This window comes from Agelaius phoeniceus, chromosome 3 (genome assembly GCF_051311805.1).
Source record: "Agelaius phoeniceus isolate bAgePho1 chromosome 3, bAgePho1.hap1, whole genome shotgun sequence".
In the NCBI taxonomy this organism is placed as follows: domain Eukaryota; kingdom Metazoa; phylum Chordata; class Aves; order Passeriformes; family Icteridae; genus Agelaius; species Agelaius phoeniceus.
In genome coordinates, this window is record NC_135267.1 from 68,664,612 (window position 1) to 68,686,259 (window position 21,648).

Below are 21,648 nucleotides of genomic sequence, written 5' to 3' on the forward strand. Positions count from 1 at the left end.
CCACAATATCCTGACAGTAAAGAAAAACAATGATGGCAAAGGTAAAAATGCAGGTACATTCAAAAGTCAAGCAAATACTATTTTCCAATATTTGATGTGGACTACTTTGTGTTCAGTTGTGTTTAAAATAACTAAAAATACTATTCTTAAACCAAATAATTTTAATACTTTGGTAAATCAAGTCTTTTTTTATTCTTAATGTATTTTATAATATCAATATAAAACCAAAGATAGAAGGAAACTGACTGTCAGATGTGTCTATAAATGGGCAATTTTCAAGGTTATGAGTGTGTGAAGGACAATTACTTAGAAATGTCACACGGGAAAACATGGAAATAAAGTACAGACTTTGGCTGCATAATTGAAAAGGGATTTTGTATGTATGTTTCAGTTTGTGGGGTGTTCTTTTGTTACATCAGAAGTGCCTGCTTTTGGTGTCTCAAGGCTTTCCTTTCTCTTCCAGAAAATGCTTGGACAGAAGAGATGAGTACTCCCTTTACTAAGGCCTAAAACTGCCTGTTGAAAAACAATCCTGACCAGGCAAGATACGAATGGCCCAAGGAAGCCAGCAAATTGATATTCAGGTTTTACATGACCTGCGACAGAAGTTTCCTGAGGTACCTGAAGGTGTTGTATCCAGATGCATGTTACAGGTCAGTGCTCTGTTCATGGCTGTACGAGTAAGCAACATGGCTAATTTAAGCTTTCTGTATGGGCGTCTCCTTTGAAAGCTGATGTTTTTCTTTTTCTCTATAAATGAGGCAAATATACTCAGCCAGTTTCTTTATATTGCACAGCAAGCAACATGTTAAATTGGCCTCTCTTTTTCCGTGACTAATCAGGGGTGGTCCAAAGTAAATCAGGTGTAAATCAATATTCGGTGTATGCATGGAGACTACTGTCTCGCCAATCAGCGTGCTCATGACTTTTGGCCATCTCAACAGCCAAAACTAACTGTGGCAAAAGGAGGGATGCAAAGCCAACTTGAGTCCAGCAGGGACAATTTAAGCAATGCTACAACGAGCAGCATTTTGAAATTTTATTTTCATTTTTATTTGAGTGTTAAAGCAGGTCCAGAAGAAACTTTGCTACCTGGTCTTCATCAGTCTTAGAGGTGGGCCCTTGCCTGCATGCAGATTGGTGCCAATGCTTTTCATTCCCACCTCCCCTGGCCTGCAGAGCCAGCACTGGTGGCCTTAGGTACCCTCTCCAGCAGGAAGCTTGGAGTGTGACGTGGGCACAGCCAGGTGTTCCAAGTCAGGCTCTCTCAGGCAGGATGAGGTGCTTGTAGGCTCCCTTCCACAGTGTTAGACCAGAGGCAGGGATGAGGCACTGGTATGCATCTGCCCAGGGCTTTGGCTGCCAGATGGGCTTTATTTTTTTGCTGTACCTTTGGAGTCTGTGTAATTAATTATTGGATTTTTGTTGGGCTTGATAGTAAAAAATCATTTTTGACCAGTGCTGTAGTTAGTGCTAAAGCTGCATATTCTCAACTTCTACATGCAGCTGTCTGTTTTTAATGCTGCCACTATCAGAGCACATACCATATTTTGTATCAGCTTCTTGTTCTGTATCATGTTAGCTACTTCAGAAGATAAATTAATGTCCCTCCAAAGCCCAACAGGGACACCTAAATGCCTAGAGTTAACATATGTTGGTAGATTTGACTTATTTAACTATGTTGCTTAGACATGTTTGCTTTGCATTTTCCATCGATTCAAAGCATCCATAATAGCTGATTTTCTTTTTCATTCTAAGATATTCAACATTTGATTTACTCTGGTAAATAAGAGAATTATCCAAGTAGTCATACTGATTATCAGCATACACTGATAGGAAAAATGATGCTACAGCTTCCCAGAAGCTAACTGTCTTTGGAGTATGGCTAGGACAACTGTGGTTATGATTCAACATTCTTTAGATCCTAATTTTTGTCTTGCTATTTATATGTATTTTTATGTATGAAATACATATTTTTCTATACTTATGTACATATATATACTCACACGCATATACATCCAAATAAAGTGTTCGTACTGCTGGGGAGAGTGTCTGTGACAATTTAACATTCACATTGCCAAGACTTTATCATGACTCTCCAGTCTTTCTAGAGTAAGAAGTCGTGAAAAGTGCATTTCATCAACAAAATTGGTTTTGATTTGCAAGATGGCAAACTCTGCTTGGGGCTCATGAAGTTTCAAGCTTTCTCCAGTTCTTTCTTTTTCATTATTTAGCTGAAAAGGAAACTGAACCAGAGTATAAATTGCCTGTACTTGTTCTCAGGATTGTACACTGCTATTTTTGTTAGTGCTCTGTAGGACTTTATACTACAAGTACAGTTTTGTTCTTCGAACATGAGAGCTGCTTGTTCAGCAAGGTCTGTGGACTTGATGGAGTGAATGCATCAGTAATCATCTTTTGAATGTAGTTCTTGATAAATTGAAAAACTAATGCTTGTCTTTAATAGAGTCAGTGGTCTTTGTAACATTGAATACAGTGGATCTCTTTAAATAAAAAGAGCTTTATAACTGTGAAGAAAAGATACTGTACATCCCGTATGACAGATTTATGGGGAAGGGTTTAGATTTTGAGGAAGTGTTCTAAGTCAGCTTTCATAAGAGAATCTTTCAAAAACAGTCTTATGTAATTAATGTTCGTGTGTGCAGTATTGTTAAACTAATTTGTCACACTGGAAAGCTACTTTTTTTGTGAACTAAGACTCACCAAGAAAATCCTGTCATGTTGGTGGTTTTTTTGAAATTTCATGAGCTCTGGTTTCTGTGATGCGCCTTCTAGCTTTGCTACTCTCTGGCTTGGGGTCTTGTTTGTTTGTTTGTGTTTTGATTTGTTTGGGGTTGTTGTAAAAGCTGCCTAACATGACCTCTTCAAACCAACAAATTTTGTACTTGGACTGATGGGAAAGATTGAAAAGCGGAATTTGAGAGTACTTATGCGCATGTTTCAATGCTGCTGGAACAATATCTGAATCCTGAGTTCTGCCACCTTGTAGCTGAACATAGTGTAAGGAATTTCCAATAAAGGCAGTAAATGTAGTTCAGGTCAAAGACAAGTACTTGGTATACAAAGTGCCTTGCCCCCGCAGTACCTTATGTGCAGCCATCATGTCAGGGTGAAGTTCTTTTTAAGCCACGAGTTATACCCCAGGTGAGAATCTGAAAGAATATAAGCAATTATGCAGTTTATGATATTATTGATGAGGCTTTTATTACAAGGAAAATTTCTTTGGATGACTGTGAATTGTGCAGAAAAAATACACAGATAATTCAGTCATCCTTCATGAATTCTTTGTAAACAAACACAGCTTGTTTCTAAAGGAAGGTTTATAGCATTATATGTTTATAATAAAAAATTAGGGATAAAGAGAATATGCAAATACCTCAAGGTAAATAGCCTTGAATTACCTAAACAATATGCTAGCATGCTAACAGCAGAGGACCACCAAAGAGCTAATAGGAGGAAACCTAAACCAGCTTAATCTAGGTAGTAAAAAGTCTCAGGCTGACAGCACTTGAATATTCCTAAGAAATTTTGTATCCCTCTGTTCTTCCCAACAAGCCTCCTGCATTCAGATCTCCCATTCTCCTCACTTAAAGGAATCACTGCGGTGCCCACAGTCGGTGGACATTGTTCCCTGTTATTCTGTTTTTTGTGTCCGGAGCATTCTGTACCTGCTCCTCAAGTCTACGTCCTCTCCTTGCTTCCTCATTTCCCTCCAACATTCTTATTCTTTCTTTTTTTTTTCTTTCTCTTTCAGGGTGCCAACATTTTAAACTCAAATGGGACATGGGCAGAGATAAGATGAGGGGTATTGTTTTGCTGGAATATGCTCAGTTCTGCCATCAACCGGTTCTCTGATCTGTAAAGAGCTAGAAGCGGTTGAAACTCTGCCTCTGCCAGCCAGAAGATTCCAGGGGTTCCATGTGCCCCCGTTTCCCCTTTGAGTTCTCCAATTTTCTCATTGACGTCACTGAAATTTTGGAATTGATTGGATGCGGTCTTAAAAAAGAAAAAAAAATTGTCCAAAGAAATGCATTCAAGCTGAATGTAAGGGCCTTGCAAGCTTGGCCTGTTCCTTTTTGGTTTGGTATTTTTGGCCTTTCTGTTAATAATTTTAATTCACTTCATGCAAAATCTGCCTTTGAGATCTTTCTAGCTTGTTTTTCTGTGGCATCCTATCTTTTTCCCTTTTCTGGCTCCCTTTTCTCCTTTGCAACAAATACCAGGCTATTGTTCTTATCTTACCACTGTTCTGTCCGTGTGTTTCCTTTCTTCACTACTAACTTCCTTTGATTACTTCATCCTCTGGTGCTTATTCCAAACTAGAGCCAATATGTGTATCATCAATTTGATCCATTTTCATATCACTGAATACTTTTTTGCAGCAATCCTTATATAGAGCTGGCTTGATAGATAGCCTTTAGAGAATCCTGTCATTTTAAAAAGTTCTGTGCCTAGGGTTTATTTGGGATTTTTTTTCCTTTAATTTGGAAGAATTCAGAACTGTATCTGATCTGTATGAACACATAGTTTCGGTTTTGTGGGTGAAGTTTAGCCTTGTTATCCCTCTCGCACTTCTGTTTCCTTTTTTCTTTTTTTTTTTTTTGGTAAATCTGTCAGGTAGAGACAGTCTTGCTATGTGTGCACAACACTGTCGCCTTTATCCAGTGGCAGAATGAGAAATGTCTGCTAGTTTAACAAAAATGACAAAATAGAAAGCATGTAGCATGAATCAGTTTATCTGGTTGTGTTACTTTTTAACTAACTGATAATGTTGCTACTTGGCACATGCAATTTTTTTCCTTGGTCACATGCACTTTTTCTAGTAACTGTTTCTATGTGCTGGATGGATTTGCCGCCTATTTAGTGTTAATAACATGGACCTGAACAGGTGCTCTTCCAGCAGAAAGTATTAACCTTTATTTCTTGAGGGGTGGGAATTTCTGTGTGAAAAGTGATAAAGATGGAGCACAGTATAAAAAAATTAGGTCACTGATGCACGCTCACTCTTTCTAGCAATCCTTATATAGGAAACTCAATTGGGAAGATTAGAGTACAATATTATTACACGCATGGAAAAGGACAAGAGATTAGCGGTTTGCATCTGAAATGTTCTTAAAAAATGAGTTAGCTGCATTGTGGTTTCTTTTCTAAGTCATCCTATTACTGGGTTTAAAAGGTACAAATATAAGTATTTCAAAGCTTTGCAAGCAGTGATTTAAAATGAAAATACAAATGTCCTCTGGGTTTTCAGTTAATAGTTTTGATCTTACAAAAGAATGGTTATTGATGTATTTGTATAAACTGAAATTTTGCATTTCTTCTGAAGTCATGTACAGTTTCTTGAGTCTGCGTGTTTCTTCTTTTCATAAGATTCACTTTGTTTTCAGCAGGAGGTAATGCATAACTGGTATTGAAGTGTTTGGGAAAACATTTAAAATTAACATGTATTTTTATTTTTGTTTTTAAGTTATTAATCAATACTATGTAGATGTTGTAAATCCATTCCTGCTGTCATTTTCCTCCCTAAAGCCAGAGCTTTGGTCTCTGCTGAAGATGGTTCTGAAACTGAGAAGGAATAGGGAAAGTATTCATCCAAGGTGTATCACCCTGTATAAAGCTAGCTTTCCAAGGTGCAAGATCTCCCTGTCACTGCTTCAGAGGCAATGCAGTCTTTGCCCTTGGTGCCACTGGCTCAGTCACTGTTCCCAGAGCAGTGAGCTTCACAGGCGAGCCCCTTGTTTGTATAGAGCAGCTATACCAGCCACCTAAAGCTTCCTATCTGATGTTGTATTGTTCATTTTTCAGTTGTGATTGGATGTATTCATACATAACTGTGACAGTATTTTATCAGTAATGTCAAACTTTCATCTGTCTTTTTTAGAATAACAACAATTTGGATGCCTGTTGTGCAGTTCTCTCTCAAGAGAGCACGAAATATCTCTACGGTGAAGGAGACCTGAGTTTTTCGGATGATTCTGGGATTCCTGGACTACGAAATCACATGACATCTCTTAATTTGGATTTGCAGTCACAGAACGTCTATCACCATGGAAGAGAAGGAAGTAGAATGAATGGAAGTAGGACTCTAGCTCACAGTGTTAGTGATGGACACCTTCAAACCAGTCAGTCCAACAATGAACTGTTTCAGCAGGAACCACAGACAGCACCTGCGCAGGTTCCACAAGGATTTCATGTCTTTGGGATGACTAATACAGTTAGTGCTTCTAATCCAGGGCAGCATCTTGGATTTCACCTAGGCAGCAAAGGAGTATCTAACTTGTCTCAACAAACACCCAGATTCAACCCCATTATGGTAACTTTAGCCCCAAACATTCAGCCTGGTCGCAATACCCCAACATCTTTGCACATACATGGTGTACCTCCTCCTGTACTTAACAGTCCCCAGGGAAATTCTATCTATATTAGGCCTTACATCACAGCTCCTAGTGGTACTGCTCGGCAAACACAGCAGCAGCCAGGCTGGGCATCTCAGTTTAATCCCATGCACCCTCAGCAAGTCTACCAGCCTTCGCAGCCAGGTCCCTGGACTACTATTCCTACATCCAGTACTACGCCACATACCTCATCGCAACACTCAACACAGCCAAACCAGCAAGGCCACCAGACTTCTCATGTGTACATGCCTATCAGTTCTCCTACTACTCCACAAGCACCTATGATTCATTCATCTGGTAGCTCACAATCTTCTGCTCATAGCCAATACAACATTCAGAATATATCCACAGGACCTCGCAAAAATCAAATTGAAATCAAACTTGAACCGCCACAAAGAAACAGTTCTTCTAAATTGCGTTCAACTGGCCCTCGCACCTCCACCGTTCCCTCTTCCCTCAACAGCCAGACATTAAGTAGAAGTCAACCCACTGTTTACATATCGGCCAGTCCTCCAAATACTGATGAAGTGATCACACGTGGACAGCCCAAGGTCTACATTTCAGCAAATGCCACGACAGGAGATGATCAACTTGTGCGGAACCAGCCCACGCTTTTCATATCCACAAATCCTGGAGTATCTACTACTGCTAGGAATATGTCTGGTCAAGTAAGCATGGGTCCTGCATTTATTCATCACCATCCACCCAAGAGTCGAGCAGTGGGCAACAGCACCACTGCAACTTCTCCTCGAGTGGTTGTTACGCAGCCTAACACAAAATATACTTTTAAAATTACAGTTTCTCCAAATAAGCCCCCTGCAGTTTCCCCAGGGGTAGTATCCCCAACTTTTGAACCTACAAACCTTCTAAACCTTCCTGATCACTATGTTGAACCAGAGGGTATCCAGCATCTTACTGACCCTGTTTTAGCACATGTGGATAGGATCAGTGATGCACGGAAATTGAGTATGGGATCTGATGATGCTGCCTACACGCAAGGTAATATTCTTAATATAAATTGTAGAGATTTTGACCAGGTTGTCAATTCAGTGTGTAGATTGCAGAACAGGAAACAGTTAGTAACCTTTATGATGTTAATACAGTGTCTTTAATTTTAGCATTTGTGTTTCCTAAATAAATAAAAGCATTTTATAAGCAATTAATAGATTTCTTTTTATGGTAAAGACATGTGACTGAATACTTGGAGATATTCTTCTGTTTGTCTCAAGTAGATATATTATCTGTTTAATGAAGTGGAGTCATACCATCTTCATTTTTATGTTGTTCTGAAAGAAACATCTAGTTTGTTCAACTTGTCCTAGTGATTTAAAGCTACAATTCCATTGTCAGATTTTTAAATCAGTTGAGATACTGTTTACATTGGATAATTTTTTTTTTTTTTTTTTGCGAGTGTTCTTTAAGAAGAAAAAAAAGCAGACTTCAAAAGCAATTAATGGCACAAAATGTTGGCCTGGTCTCCATGTTTCCTACTGTGTTCCTGACAATAAAATGCTTAAAGTCTTGATACTTACTTCTGTTACATTTTAAAATGTGAAAAGGAACACCAAATCAAAGGAATCTGTTTTAAGGGATCAGCAGTAACGGAGGGGTAAAACTTAGAATATGTGATAAAGGGAGATAACCTGTTAATCTTTTTCTTCTGTTTTCATGGGTTTGCATGCTTTTACTACCAACTCAATGGTTTATTAACCCTTCTGTGAGCTTCTTACATAAAAATATTGAATGAGTCTTAGGATTTTTAAGCAGTATTCACAATAGGTTGTCAAAATAATTTGTCTTTGACCTCACTGGTCCTCTCTGGACCTAGCAAACAATTTTGAATTTAAAAAACTGGCCTGTTCCATGACCAGTGTAAACATTCTTCAGATGAACTTAGCAATTTTATTTTGTGTAAGTAAGTACAGTGATCAGGACACTGGAAGGCAGATCTGGATCTGGAGTACTGTGTTAATGAAGTAAATCAAAAAATTATTCCAGCTTGTGCACTCCTTCTGGATATAACTATCTTTAGTGAGGAATAGTTAATCCTAACTCAAGAGTTTCTAAAGGTTATGTGTCAAAACCAAAAAGCTAATCATCCTTACGTTCTCTTATGTTCAATGCATAAAGAACTTCAGAAAATTCATCTGTAGGTAAGCAAAAAACTTGCCCCCCAGATCATATTTCCTTTTCTTACTTTGGAGGGAAACTTAGCTATCTGTTTTAGTCTTAGTCCTGGAAAACTTCATATGCCAGAAATTTAGCAATTGAAATCTTGTCCTTAGGCTTTAAACAGTCTTTTAGGGCATGAACTTGCTTCCCAAGCAAGTTGGGTACTTTTTAGGGGTTTGCAAAACTGCTCATTTTGGGGAGTTGTCCCTTTTGTCTGTTTTTCCTTTCTAAGGGCACTGACTTACACGAGGTCTACCTTTTTATCTCTTGTACCCTTGGTAGTGATGGCCACAGTAACCTCTCTACAAGCTGCAGGTGTCAGCATTCAGTTTATCAAGATGAGGCAAGCTTGATACACAACCTAGAGTTCCAGAAGCATTGACCTCATTCTTGCTGTGTACCCAGCTCTTCCTGAAGCCAAGCTGCAGCTATTAGATTGTGTTAGATCTATGATGTGGGCTGGTACAACTTCAGGGACCTCAGGAAATCACCATCCTTCTGTGTCCTTCACTAGAAAGTGCGCTTAATACTTCTGAAGTTCTTTACATGTAGAGATGTTCTGCATTTCTGGCATGTGTGCTCCATTTCTGCTGCAATAAGTGCAGTGTTTCTTACATTTTGGTTATTAATTAATATTTGGAGAGTTAAGTCTGTGATACACTTACTGTATGATATTTATATCTGGAAGTCCTAACTGTTGCTTTTAAACATGTTCCTTATACTTAGCAGAGGTTTTTTTTCGTCTTGCATACAAAAAAGGTTTTGAGTTACTTCATATTTTCTGTATTCTAAACTGCTTATGATTTTGCCAGACTGCCAGAATCCTTCCATGCAAGGTGCTTGTTTCATTTTAATTTTAGCCAGAAAAGATGAGTAGTTTCTCTGGCCGTGATTAGAGAAAGATGTGTTTTCATCAGCTTTTCTGTTTCTACCAGAATGCTCTTTATCTTGGCAGGGAGAACTGAAACTGCCTTGGGGAAAAAGAAACCTTGGGGTGGAAGATGGAGTTGCTTTGATGTCAAATAAAATTTCCTTTGCTCTTTTTATTTATTTTACATTTATATACATGGTCCAGCCCAGGAGAACAGAAGATGTGTTGGACTTCTCTGTAGGTCCTGCTGCTTGCCATCAAAGAAGCTTTGCTTAATTGCAGTGTGTGTAGGCACCTCTGTCTCCTTCCATGATATTTCTGGTTTCCCTCCCAAGAAAGTTGCAGTGGGTAGTAGAAGGCTGCCCCAGATCTCTGTCTTATTTGCTGCCAAACCTGGAGGTTATAGAATGTGTAAAGGAGTGGGTACTGCTCAGATAAGATCAATGTCATTTCCCTGGAATGCTTGCTTGTATCTCTGGCACTGACTGTCATCCTGAGAAACTCACTGTCACCAGACTTTTCAGAACTGGTTGCTGAGGAATGTTTCTCATTTTCTAAGATTCTAGTCTGAGATACTGAGGACTCACTTGTGGAAGTGTTGAGTGCATGTGTCTGCTGTTAAAGTCAGTAAGAATTCATGGTGCTGTGAGAAGAGTAATGCTAGATGCATGCCCAGAAGGGCAGCCAAAAGAGGATGCATTTTTATGTGTTCAGTATCACTTCTGTCAGTGTGCAGGAGTATTCCTATTACTTAGTAGAGATTACAATTTATAATTAGTTTTATTAATATGAAGTAGTTAAGTGGGATTTCAATGTATAGTTTAGTATTACGTGTCTTATAGATGGAAAATTGGAATCTTGTTAGAAATTGAAAATTCTGTACTCAGATACATTTTTGTGATGTATGCTCTGTATGTCACGTGATGAGTAGTGAGGCTGAACAGTTATTTAATAGTTGCTCATTCTGGGTATAGCTTTCCATCTGTATAATGGGAAGGCAACCCCTCAAGAAAATACATAATTGTTTAATAAAATCACTAGGTCGATGTTTTCTTACTAGGGAACTTAAGTCCTTTGGTTAAATATTATACAGCTTTGACTGTGTGATGTTTTCATATTATTTTCTTCAACTTGAAAGAGGATAGTGTGCAAAGTTGAGTGAATCATTGGTACCAACTATAGTTATATATGTGGAAGCATGTTTGCTTAGCAATTCTTGCCACTGCATTTTTAATGTAAATAAATTAATTTATAAACTAGATTAGTAAATTAATATTTTGCACAGCTCTTGCTTTGGTTTCTTGGAGCTCTTTAAAACTTAAAAAAAATAAATAAAGTTGCAGGAAACAACTTTTTTTCATTCTTAGCCAGTCCTTGTAGATGTTTAAGAAAAAAGACTTGAATAAGATACAGCTGTGGCCTATGCACCAAGGGGCTCTGAGCCATTGCATCATGTGGTCTAAGAAAAAATACCACCTTATATTTGGCTCTGTATATCAGGCCCCACTCTTCACTGATGTTCTTTTTAAAAAAATAGGTGAAGAGACTGTTGAAAAGAGAGAACAAATAAATCAGTTTGAACTATTGAAGTTGCACATCAGATGACTGAATTCTGTGCAGCTTCAAATACAGGTTTAGACAGCATGCCCAAGCATAAGTTTTGAGACTCTCATGAACCTCCTGCCACAGTGTAATTGCATTGCCAGAAATCCCCTCCATATCTGACAAACTAAGAGATTTTAAAACTGTGTAGGTCTATAGGATAGGGTAAAATTGTTGTATTCCTAGATTAGAATTTATCTTAGAAACACTTAAAATAATAAAATACACTCTTAACATTAAAATTCACATTCACAGTCCTTGAGAAAACAATTATACATACATTTACAAACTTAAAGGTATATTTAGTGCCCGACTGAGAAGGTCTCTGGGAGAGGAAGAGTGAACTTTTGTCCTCCAGGCTTTTATGCTCCTTCCTGTAATTATAATGATATACAGCTTTTATGTGAAAAATGTGCACTTTGGTTGTCAGAGGAAACAGTGGCATCTGCCAGAGCATTGAAGTGTACTGCACTCTACTGAATGCAAACGTGCAGAAGTGTAAAAAACTAAATGTGCCAAATACCCTGTTTGCACTTAATTAAGAAGTTGAACTGCAGTTTTTCTGAACGTTTTCAGTTGCTCTGAGCAACACTAGAGGGAGCTGAATACTTAAATTGCGGCTTTCCATTCATGATTATGACGCTGAAATACAGGGAGGGTTTTGTCTTCCCCCCATCATTGTTTTCCTGCAGATACCAAATTGGTATTGAAGCAAAATTACGAAATTGTATATGAAAGTCTCCGCTTACACCAATCTCTTTCAAGTTCCTTATCAAAGTTACTTTTAATAGTAGAAGGATAGCACAGTGGTATCAAGTGATTCTTCTTTAATCACAATGGTAATTTTTCATGTGTGTTTTTAAAACCTGTTGGGATTTAAAATTGTGAGGTGGTAGTTCCGAAGTTCCTAGGAGAATAAAGTGCATGACTTTCCAGACACAACATGAAAATGAAAAACATGTAGTAATGCTGGGGGCATCCATCAGTGCCTTCTCCTTGTACAGCTCCATACTGACAGCTGAATTTCTAAACCACACAAGTGGGAGAACATCAAAATGAGGAATTTTGGGCTCCTTTCCTTTACAAAAGTAGCTTAAAAAAGGAGATGAGGGATGCACAGGCAAAGTTTTGGTCATAGTTGAACTCTTGAGGCCATGCCATGCCATGCCATGCCATACAACCTGATATTCTGGTACAAATATTCCCCACCTGCCACAGCCAGCAGCACTGGCTACTCGCCAGCAGCCTGCATCCACCGTCTGACAGGGCTGAGGAGTTCTGGCTCTGGGCAGTAGAGCATGGCTGTGTTGCCTCAGCAGGCTTACCAAGGTAATGAAAACAGAAGAGACTGTCTAAAAGTGGAAATAAAATGTAGAAAGAAAAAGGACTTGTACACTGTCTACCAGAGTAGAGGCAAAGTAGTCTTTGATTTCCTTTCTTTAGACTTGCAGCTTCATTTGCTGTTTGTAAAAGACTTTTCAAAAGGAGAGGCTGTCTGCTGAGAATACTTACCTGATAATTTCAAGTCTTCAACAAAAATCTTTATACTGAGATTTCAGTTATTACGTTTTTATTTTACATATGAGCACAGCTGCAATTTTTACTGTAGTGCAACAACTGTGACCCAAAGTAAATGTGTCTGTTTATGAAAACTTCTGCAATTTGAATAAAATGTAGCAGAAGCTAGGTGTCATTTCAGTATCTTGTGAACATTTGTGACTCAAAAGCCTAGGCTGGATCTCAGTATGGTCTGTAACACTGTTCAAAAATAGTTTGGCATGGTTTTTCCTTTTAAAGAACCTCTGGAAGACAAAATGCAATGTGTGAATGAATGAATGAGTAGGCAGGATCTGCAGGAGAAGTCAGTTCTGCTTGCCAGAGATGTGGAGCATTCCATCTTTTTGATGTTGTTTTTTGGTTTTGTTGGTTTTTTTTTTTTTTTCTCTGCTATTATTTGGGAAACCTAGGCAACCAGATTTGAGTGCTTCTAATTTTTTGGTACCTGAAGAAATTGTGAGGAGTTAAACATCATGTTCCAGCTGGAGATAGGTTCCAAGACTTTGTGAGGCAAATTCAATCTTTTTTAAAATACCTTGTTATTGCTACTTCTTTATAATTTCCAGGGTGATATAAAAGTATTCATAGTCTGTGAAAATGATCACAGTTTAGGAATTGCTAGTTTAATGGATGAATGAATGGCTGTACAGAAATTAAAAATATTCTTTAGTTTATTTAATTAAATACATTTTTATAGAAGGTGGTTATTACTTTGAGCGGTAATATCTGCTTTTGTGATTATATTTAATAGTAAACCTGCTTTCAGTGAAATAAACTCATTAGATTGCATGAATTTGTGTTATCTGCTACTTAGGTTCTTTATACGCTTAAAAAACTGTGTTTTGAAACTGTGAAGTTTTGCTAACTTCATTGTTTCTAAATTAGGTCTTGTGCTTTTTGCATTACAAATAGTAATCAGTGTTAGAAATTAGAAGCTGAGCTAATGGTTCTGCATCATACTTTAGGGGTAAAGTGACATACAGTCCAGCTTTTGACAAATATCAGTTTGCTAGTGGTGTGCTTATTTCTGATTTGGTTTCATTTGATGGTTTGTACTATGGTGAACACTGGATCCAATCCTAATTGTAATAAGCATATGCAGGGCTCCATATTGCAGTTGTCTGAAATCCTCTTCATGCTACCTTTATTACAGTGGTTAAGATGAAGGCACACAGAAATATTTGTTCCTGCCTTTGGGTAGTTAGTCTTGTAGGTTTTTAAGATTACAGTTAAATTTTGCATGGCCATTTATTGCATTGTGTGGCTTTCTCATATTTGCTTGTCTGTAGTTAGCTTGTGCTGTTTTCAAAAATACAGCACTTTCTGTCTTACGGCAGAGTTTTTCTTGTGAGCAAATTGGAAAAGCAGTCTGTAGCAGTGTTTTTTTCAGTTTTTTCCCAAAAGAGTACCAACTTGCTTCTTAATCTGATGTTGCCATGTGAAGGATAATAAAGTAGATAAAATGGGACTTTATGTATTGCAGCTTTACTGGTACACCAGAAGGCCAGGATGGAGCGACTTCAACGAGAACTTGAGGTTCAAAAGAAAAAGTTGGATAAACTAAAATCAGAGGTCAATGAAATGGAGAATAATCTAACACGAAGGCGCCTGAAAAGATCGAATTCTGTTTCCCAAATTCCATCAGTAAGTTGAAACATCTGTAGGGTAATAAACCTAAGCCACAAGTGTGGTCTGTCACAATAAATTGAAGGAAGACTTGTTCGTATATTGACAATATACTAGGGACAGGCAGTATAGTTAGAATTAAGCTGGTGGACAGTGGAGTTTAGAGTAAGGGCTAAAAATGTGTCACTTAACCACAATCTTGCAGCTTGCTAATTGCTTTGTGAAGAATTGCTTTTACAGGCAGTCACTAAAGGTTTGATGTGATAGTCCTTACAAGTTAATACTCATACTGTTATCACACCAAGTACTTTTGGTCTTGGTGCATATACTGAGCTCACAGAAACCAATTAATGCACCAGTTTTCAGTGCTAGATGATCATCCATTGATCTGGTGGACCAGACCACTGGCTGTGCCCTGACTGAAGATTGGAGTTGTTCAGTCTGCTGTGAAGTCTGATCAGAGAGAACTATTCAGTAGGTCTGGAAGCTTTTTCTAAGATTATGCTTGAAGGTGAAGAAAGGTGGTCATTAGGGAAGATTCTTTTATCTTCATGTCTGAAATAATTAAATGTTGTCTACCTATGCATGAATGATAACTGTTCATAAACTGGGAAAATTAGTCTAACAGGCAGATTTATTTTTTCAGCTGGAAGAAATGCAACAGTTAAGAAGTTGTAACAGACAGCTGCAGATAGACATAGATTGCCTAACCAAAGAGATTGATCTTTTTCAAGCAAGAGGTACAGTATGTCTTAGTACATCAGTAACTGTAAATGTTGATTTTTTTTTCACTGTCTACATGTTTCAAAAAAGTCCATGTCATAAATGATGGATATACACACTTTTTGGTAAATCATCACATTAGTTTGAGTGAAACCATGGTAGTAACTGTCTTTAAAGCCTCTTGATTTTGTTGGCCATATGATTTTCCTAATTCCACAGTCATTCCTATTTCATACAAATCTGATTATCTGTGTATCAAAGAAAGAAAGTTTTTTGAATGATACATCAATACATATGTGTCCATCTCTCTCTTTAGTCTTCCACCTCTGCCTCTATTTAGCCTCTCAAGTTAGAAAATATAAAATGTAGTTGTAACTTCCAGTGTGCTCACTGCTTTCCTTGTCTGCAGGGACACAGCCTTTGGTCATGGGGGTGAAATGATGAGACAGCTGAGCCAGTTCAAGAACTGCCAGAAAGAAGCCTCTCTCTTCCTGCTTCTCTCTCTTGCCACTTACTGAGCTCTGGCTCTGTGTTAGTTTTTAGACCCTTTGCAGAGCTGATTCTGTTAACAAGCCAAGCTAAAACTTGCATTGCTGGAAAAGCTTGCTATAGCTGATGTGAGGGAGAGGCACAGGAAGGGAGACTGAGATAGTGAGAGGGAAGGAATTGATGCTTCCCACTTCCAGAAGCAGTGAGCTGTTAGATCAGCTGGGACATGAGTTCCACACATGAACACAAAAGTTCTGCTTCAGTCAGTCTACCTGCAGTTCAGGAGAAGGCAGACAGGTGTGCTGAATGTAATGCTACACTGAAAACCTGACCTTAAATAGAGTGAGTAGCGGGTGATTATTTTTTTGCTGGTTACAGTAAATTGCATTTAGAACTTTCTCTTGAGTTTTAATTCTAAGCATGTATAATACACTGTGTAGTAGGTAAGATATCTCTGAGTATAGTTGCAATTTAGAAAAAGTCAGATATGATTTACTAATAAAATGATCTTAAAGAGTAACAGAAAAAGATACCTTTAAAGGCGTTTAGTTTGCTAGAGCTTGTCTCTGACTTTATATTACATATTTTGGGCAATAAGTTTGTTAAAGTGTATTGTTGAAATCACTAATATCTCACTTAGGCCTGTATTGACACCTTGATATAAAAGGTGATAAGTGAATAATAGTATGGTTACAGAATTACTACCAGGAAAAACTGATATGCCTCCCTACTCAAGTTTATTTTTTTAAACTGCTGCACTTTTTTTTTTTATTTTTAGGACCACATTTTAATCCCAGCGCTATTCATAATTTTTACGATAATATTGGATTTCTTGGTCCCGTGCCACCAAAACCCAAAGGTATTGTATTGATAAAATTTGGATTTGATACAAATACCTGGTTTGTATCTATTACCAAGTTCTAATTTACAAATCTTGCTTAAGTGTTGATTTTGAAATAGATTACTTCAAAAGCATACAAACCTTGCATTTTATTTGTATTGGCAGTAAGTATGCTTCTGTTTGCTCTTGTTTCCTCTCTACTCATACGTTCGGGAAAGAGAAGTATATTAAATAGGTTATGTTAAAGATGAATAATATATTGCAAGGCAGTTTATGTAATGGAAGCATCCATCTTTCTTTAAAAATGGGCATGAGGTACATTGCTTAGGGGCCAGTGAAACTCACTTAGATGACTTCACCATTATCCATAGCGAAGAGTAGATTTACTTACATGTGGTAACAACTCAGGTTGGTTACCCTCACTGGAATTTATGGCTACTGCAGAATTTCTATTAACAAGTTACATGAAAGCCTCTTCTGACTATTGGTAAATATAGTTCTAGGTAGTTGAACAGGAAAGTAATGCAGAGCAGTAGGGAGTCAGTATTGCTGAGTATTAGCCACTCTTAAGAATTCTATTTATCATTAGTGTGCACATTACTTGCTTTTTCTGCTCTCAGGGTGTCAAACAAAGCAGAACAATTACCTCTTGTGTTTTACATAAAGCAGAGAATGACTTCAGCTTGCTTGGAGCATCATTATACTATGACTTTAGGCAGATCATCTCCCAAAACATGGAGATAATCCACAGGTGTTTCCGTGCAGTCTTTCTGTCCTGGAAGTTCTCCACATAATATAGATGAGTGTGGTTAATTGTCCTTGGAGTGTGCAGTAACTGTTGTTACAGAATCTCATCTTGGAGATTTCTGACAGTTCTGCATTGTAAAATGGTCTAGATAAATTGAACTTTTTGTCCTGCAGATCTTTTGCAACACTTCCAAACTGATACTGTTTTTCATACTTTATAAAGGACTTTTTATCCTTCCACTGCCTGAGTTGGTAGTGAAAATTCCGAGTAAAGTTAAATCCAAACACATTCCTATTAGACACATTTTACAACTGAACCATGAAGAACTTATAAGTTCTGTCAATTATGTAGTTCCTTTTATAAGAAATAAAAACTAACCCAAATCAAAGAAGAAAAATTAATTTTCTTTACTAGTTATCGATATTTTTATTGGCTTATCTTTTAGGTACTCACAAATTTAGGTGTTTCATTCAATCTGTCTTGAAAATACAAAATTGACCCTGATTGGTTTATAAAGCTCTAAAGTCCCTCTATCAATTATCTTTCTTTTCTTCTTTTTTTTTTAAAAAGTATCACTGCTGTATCTTAGTTCTTCATTAACTTTCATTTTAATTTCATTTTAAGCTTCAGTTTAGCTATCATGTAGCTAAAACAGAATTTGACTTAAAACAGAATTACTGCTGTTCACAAAAGAAGAAAAATAATTCTTGCAACTGTGATCAGTAGTGTTGTACTTATGGAGATCTTGCTGTCATTTTGCAGCAATTGCCATTGCTGATGAGATGTTTTCCAGATGAAATAATGGGCTGAAAGGATTTCACAGTTGCCTAAACTGGGGAACCCTTAACATGAGAAGTCACTCATCTCTCTTTTCATCCTTTTCATTCCTTTTCTCTCTTCTTCTTTTCTCTTTTAAAATATTTGAAGATTACTGTCTAACACATCATGAAAAAAGATGTGTTGGTATTGCTGGGATGATTACTCTGTAGCATGACAGAGCCAGGCAATGGTTTTTCTTTAGTACATCTGCCTGCTGAGCTGGCTTGAAGAAGTGCTACCTTCTTTCTAGAATCAAAAAGTTTGACATGTCAAAGGGTTACAAAGCATGTACTTCTTGTCATAATGAATTTTAGATCACTTCATAGGCCTCAGACTTCTAAATCTTGTCCATGTTTCCTGTGCTGATTAATTTGCAAATTTTATTTCCTTTTTATGCAGAGGTTTGAACTGAGGGAAGAAAGGGAAGAAGGCAGAGTTAGGGATGGGAAACTTGATTTTTGTAGTTTTACATTGAGCCTTTTGGCTTACCTACAATCAAGCTGTAGTCAAGAGGGTGGTAAAAAGCTGCTTCTGTCACTTTTAATAACTGTGCTGTTCTCAGAGGAACAAGATTGTTCTCAGTAACTGAAAAAAAAATCTCAAAATTCTTTCCATGCTGTTTTCAGTTAGTAACTGCTTATCTTATCTCTTCCATGTCACAGATCAGAGGTCCATTGTGAAAACACCAAAGACTGTTCCAGACACAGATGAAGATGAGGGAGCTCAGTGGAGTTGTACCGCCTGTACTTTTTTAAACCATCCGGCCTTAAATCGCTGTGAACAGTGTGAAATGCCCAGGCATTTCTGAGCCAACAGGCCCATTACCTTCCCTAAAACCATAGCAAACGTACAAGGAATTGTCCAGGCATTGGGGGGCAAAAAAAGCATTTATGCATAGGGTTTTGTAAAATGGAAGGTGTGACGAGATGGTGTTTTGCTATTGTTAAATGTCAGCCCACAGAGCAAGCAATACCTCAGAGCTGTGTCACAGGCAGCTGACGCTGATCGGCTGAAGGGCAATCTGCTGAGAGACTCGCCAGCTGCCTGAACCATGTACAGTATTACCAGGAACACACGCCGTGTTCAGTGCCTGGGTGTCACCCATCCTCTTCTCTGCCCCAATGTCACTACTGAATTTTGACAGGGGAAAGGAATAGAGTGCTAGTGTTTTTGTTTTCAGAGCTTTCAGTGAAACACTACATGCACAAAGGAAATCTTAAAAGGAACAAGGTTTAAATATTTAAACTGTTTGCTGCCACATAGTGCCTTTGATAAAGGGAAGAACTTCACAAATCAGTGGTACTCTTTGCCTTGTCTTCCCTGAAAACATCTCTGTGAAGCCAGAAATCATTACAATCACATCTAAAGATGAAAAGGAAAAACTGCATGCGTTGTCTGTACAATACACACAGTGAAATACCCCAAAGCTTTTCCTACTGTACATAGCTCTAGAGCCTGCTTTAAGTGATTTCTTTTCCTCACCTTTATTATTTTCTTGTACTTCTGTATGTATAGTGTAATAGTCTTTTTGTTAACTTTCTTTTTTTCCCTTTAAGTGATTAAGCACGATCATGTCCCTTTTTTTAAGCTTTTATCTGAGAGAAGCAATGCCTTAAAATAAGAGCATTAGTAAAAACTATGCACAAAATAGCTTTCCTCTGCTCGTTCTGTACATTGCTCTTGTAAATGCTGATGATCTGTGAAGACCTGCAGATGCAGCGTGGTAAAAGTGCAGGAAAAGTTGGAAGAGTTACGCATATAGTTCACTCTGTACACTGAGTTTTACGGTGGGTGACACAAAGGGAGCATTTTGTCTGGTGTGAGGAAATTTTATACTAGGAAACTTTCAACCCACCAACAGATCAGCATCCGAGTTACGCTTGCTTCATCTGCTGGGTGTCTTGCAGACTCCTGAAGAGAGATTCATTGGGGAAGTACATAAAGTGCCAAAATCAACAGCAGCAGCATCGTACGGCTTTGTTCAAGGACTTTAAATGCTTTCCTGTTTTGGCAGCCAGTTTCTAAACCTGACTTTGTGGTGAAGTCTCATATTTATAGAAAACAAGGATAGCAATATTTAGGACAACTGAAATAAAGGCTGGAAAAGAGAAATCAAACAGACTTGAACACTGAAGCAACCTCAAGCATCTCTTTTATTTTGATGATCTATTTTTTTAAGGAAAGTACTCACATGATCGGGGATGTATGTAACCGAGATCAAGAAAATGGAATTCCAGTACAATATGCATGAAAGACGGCACACAAAGAATTATGTAGCAGCAGCACTTAGTGTGAGGCTGGAGGGAGTGCTAACCATGTAGCAAGAGACAAAGTAGACTGTCACCCACTGTAAACATCCGCCAGTGGACACTTTTATTAGGAGTTTTACAAGTGATCTATGTGAATGCACAGAGGCCTTTGTTTTGAAGGCTTTGCAATTTTTTTTATGTGGGAAGAAAATGTCAATCCCAGGTAATTAGGCAGTAGACCCAAAGCAATTGCATTCAATGCATTTTGTTTATAAAATGAGGCCTTATTTTTCAGCTTCATCTGCAGTTCTATGTGAAGATTGACAAATCAGTTTTTACCTGTTTATTAATAAAACCTAATTTGGATATCTTGAGTTGATGGTTTTGTGATTTAGCTGGGTAAACTGCCTTTGTAACAGATAAGTTATTTATAAAAATTAAAAAAAAATATATTCTAATGTTTTCTTTTGTGATTTGTTTGCTTTTTCCATGCTGTGGAGCACGGAATACTCAACGGAACAATAAGCATTAACGGTATTAAAAGTAGGCTGATTTCTTATGACCAGAGTTTTTATTTAAGCCTTTTTTTTGTTGAACCTTGTCTCTCCTGCCATGCATTACTCTGTTTCATTCCAATTCAGTGAGCATAAGGAATGTATTTCATAAAGTTGCACCGAGGAGATTGTTTCCTGACCAAAGACCCACTCATTTATTCATAAAGCAATAAGCTAGACACAGTCCCTTTTTACTTCCTGTTTCTGGGGTTTATGATTTTTAAAATGTTTTTCTAAATCAAAATGGTCAACTGCTTTGTGGTGACAGATGACTAATGTTGATATAAACACAGTTTAAGGATGAATATAGTTAAACTGTAGCTTGGTGCTATGGATATAAATGCTGTGAGATGTAGAGTGTTCCTTGACATGTCTTTCCCACATGGACCCTGTCGAAGCAGATATTTGTTATGTGGAGTTGAGCTTTCCTGAGACATACTGATGCTGTATAAGAGGCCTTCAGGAGACATCTATAAACTGATTTAGCAAAAAAAAAATTAGCTACAGATCCAGGAAAAAAAATCCTTAATGCATATTATTCAACTAGTGTACCATAATCTGTAATATAAGAAATAGTGGTTGGAGTGAGGGGGCAACTGAATTTTTAAAGGAAATGCCAGTCAGTTGAGGGCTGGAAAGACCATATTTGGCGAAATAGGTGAGATGTAATCCTGCTCATTCTATAAAATGCATAATTGATCTTTTCCCTGAATTTGAGTGTTTATTTTCTGAAGGGAAAAAAATACTTACATCCTTGCTCCAGCTAGGTGTGCAGAGCCATCTGCTCAACATGAGTTTGTATTGGACAGCCTTTTCAGTAACTGATCCTGAAACAGTAGGGTAAGAGAAATGATGTCTCCAGTGTCTATTCCAGACTTTTACCTTCCCCTTCAAGAGTTTTATGTTCTTTGTATACTCCAGGTCACTCATATCATCAGATAGTGGCATATCAATGTAGTGTGTCATTATGGGTTGGGTTTG

At 37.7% G+C, this 21,648-nt stretch overlaps 1 protein-coding gene across 3 annotated transcripts in view; it reads left to right on the forward strand.

Annotated features, from left to right (window-relative positions):
* The window catches only part of TAB2 (TGF-beta activated kinase 1 (MAP3K7) binding protein 2), a 60,760-nt gene extending 40,189 nt beyond the window's left edge, over positions 1-20,571 (forward strand). For 2 of the 3 annotated variants that reach the window (XM_054629275.2, XM_077175540.1), the window contains exons 2-7: positions 464-653; positions 5,903-7,415; positions 14,102-14,262; positions 14,891-14,984; positions 16,235-16,315; positions 18,527-20,571. In XM_054629275.2, coding sequence (XP_054485250.1) covers positions 552-653; positions 5,903-7,415; positions 14,102-14,262; positions 14,891-14,984; positions 16,235-16,315; positions 18,527-18,672 — 2,097 coding nt within the window. In that variant the 5' untranslated portion in view covers positions 464-551 and the 3' untranslated portion in view covers positions 18,673-20,571. Of the gene's footprint in view, positions 1-463; positions 654-3,775; positions 4,066-5,902; positions 7,416-14,101; positions 14,263-14,890; positions 14,985-16,234; positions 16,316-18,526 lie in introns of those variants that run through there. The other variant, XM_054629274.2, reaches the window with a different exon arrangement.
* Positions 20,572-21,648: the final 1,077 nt, after the last annotated feature.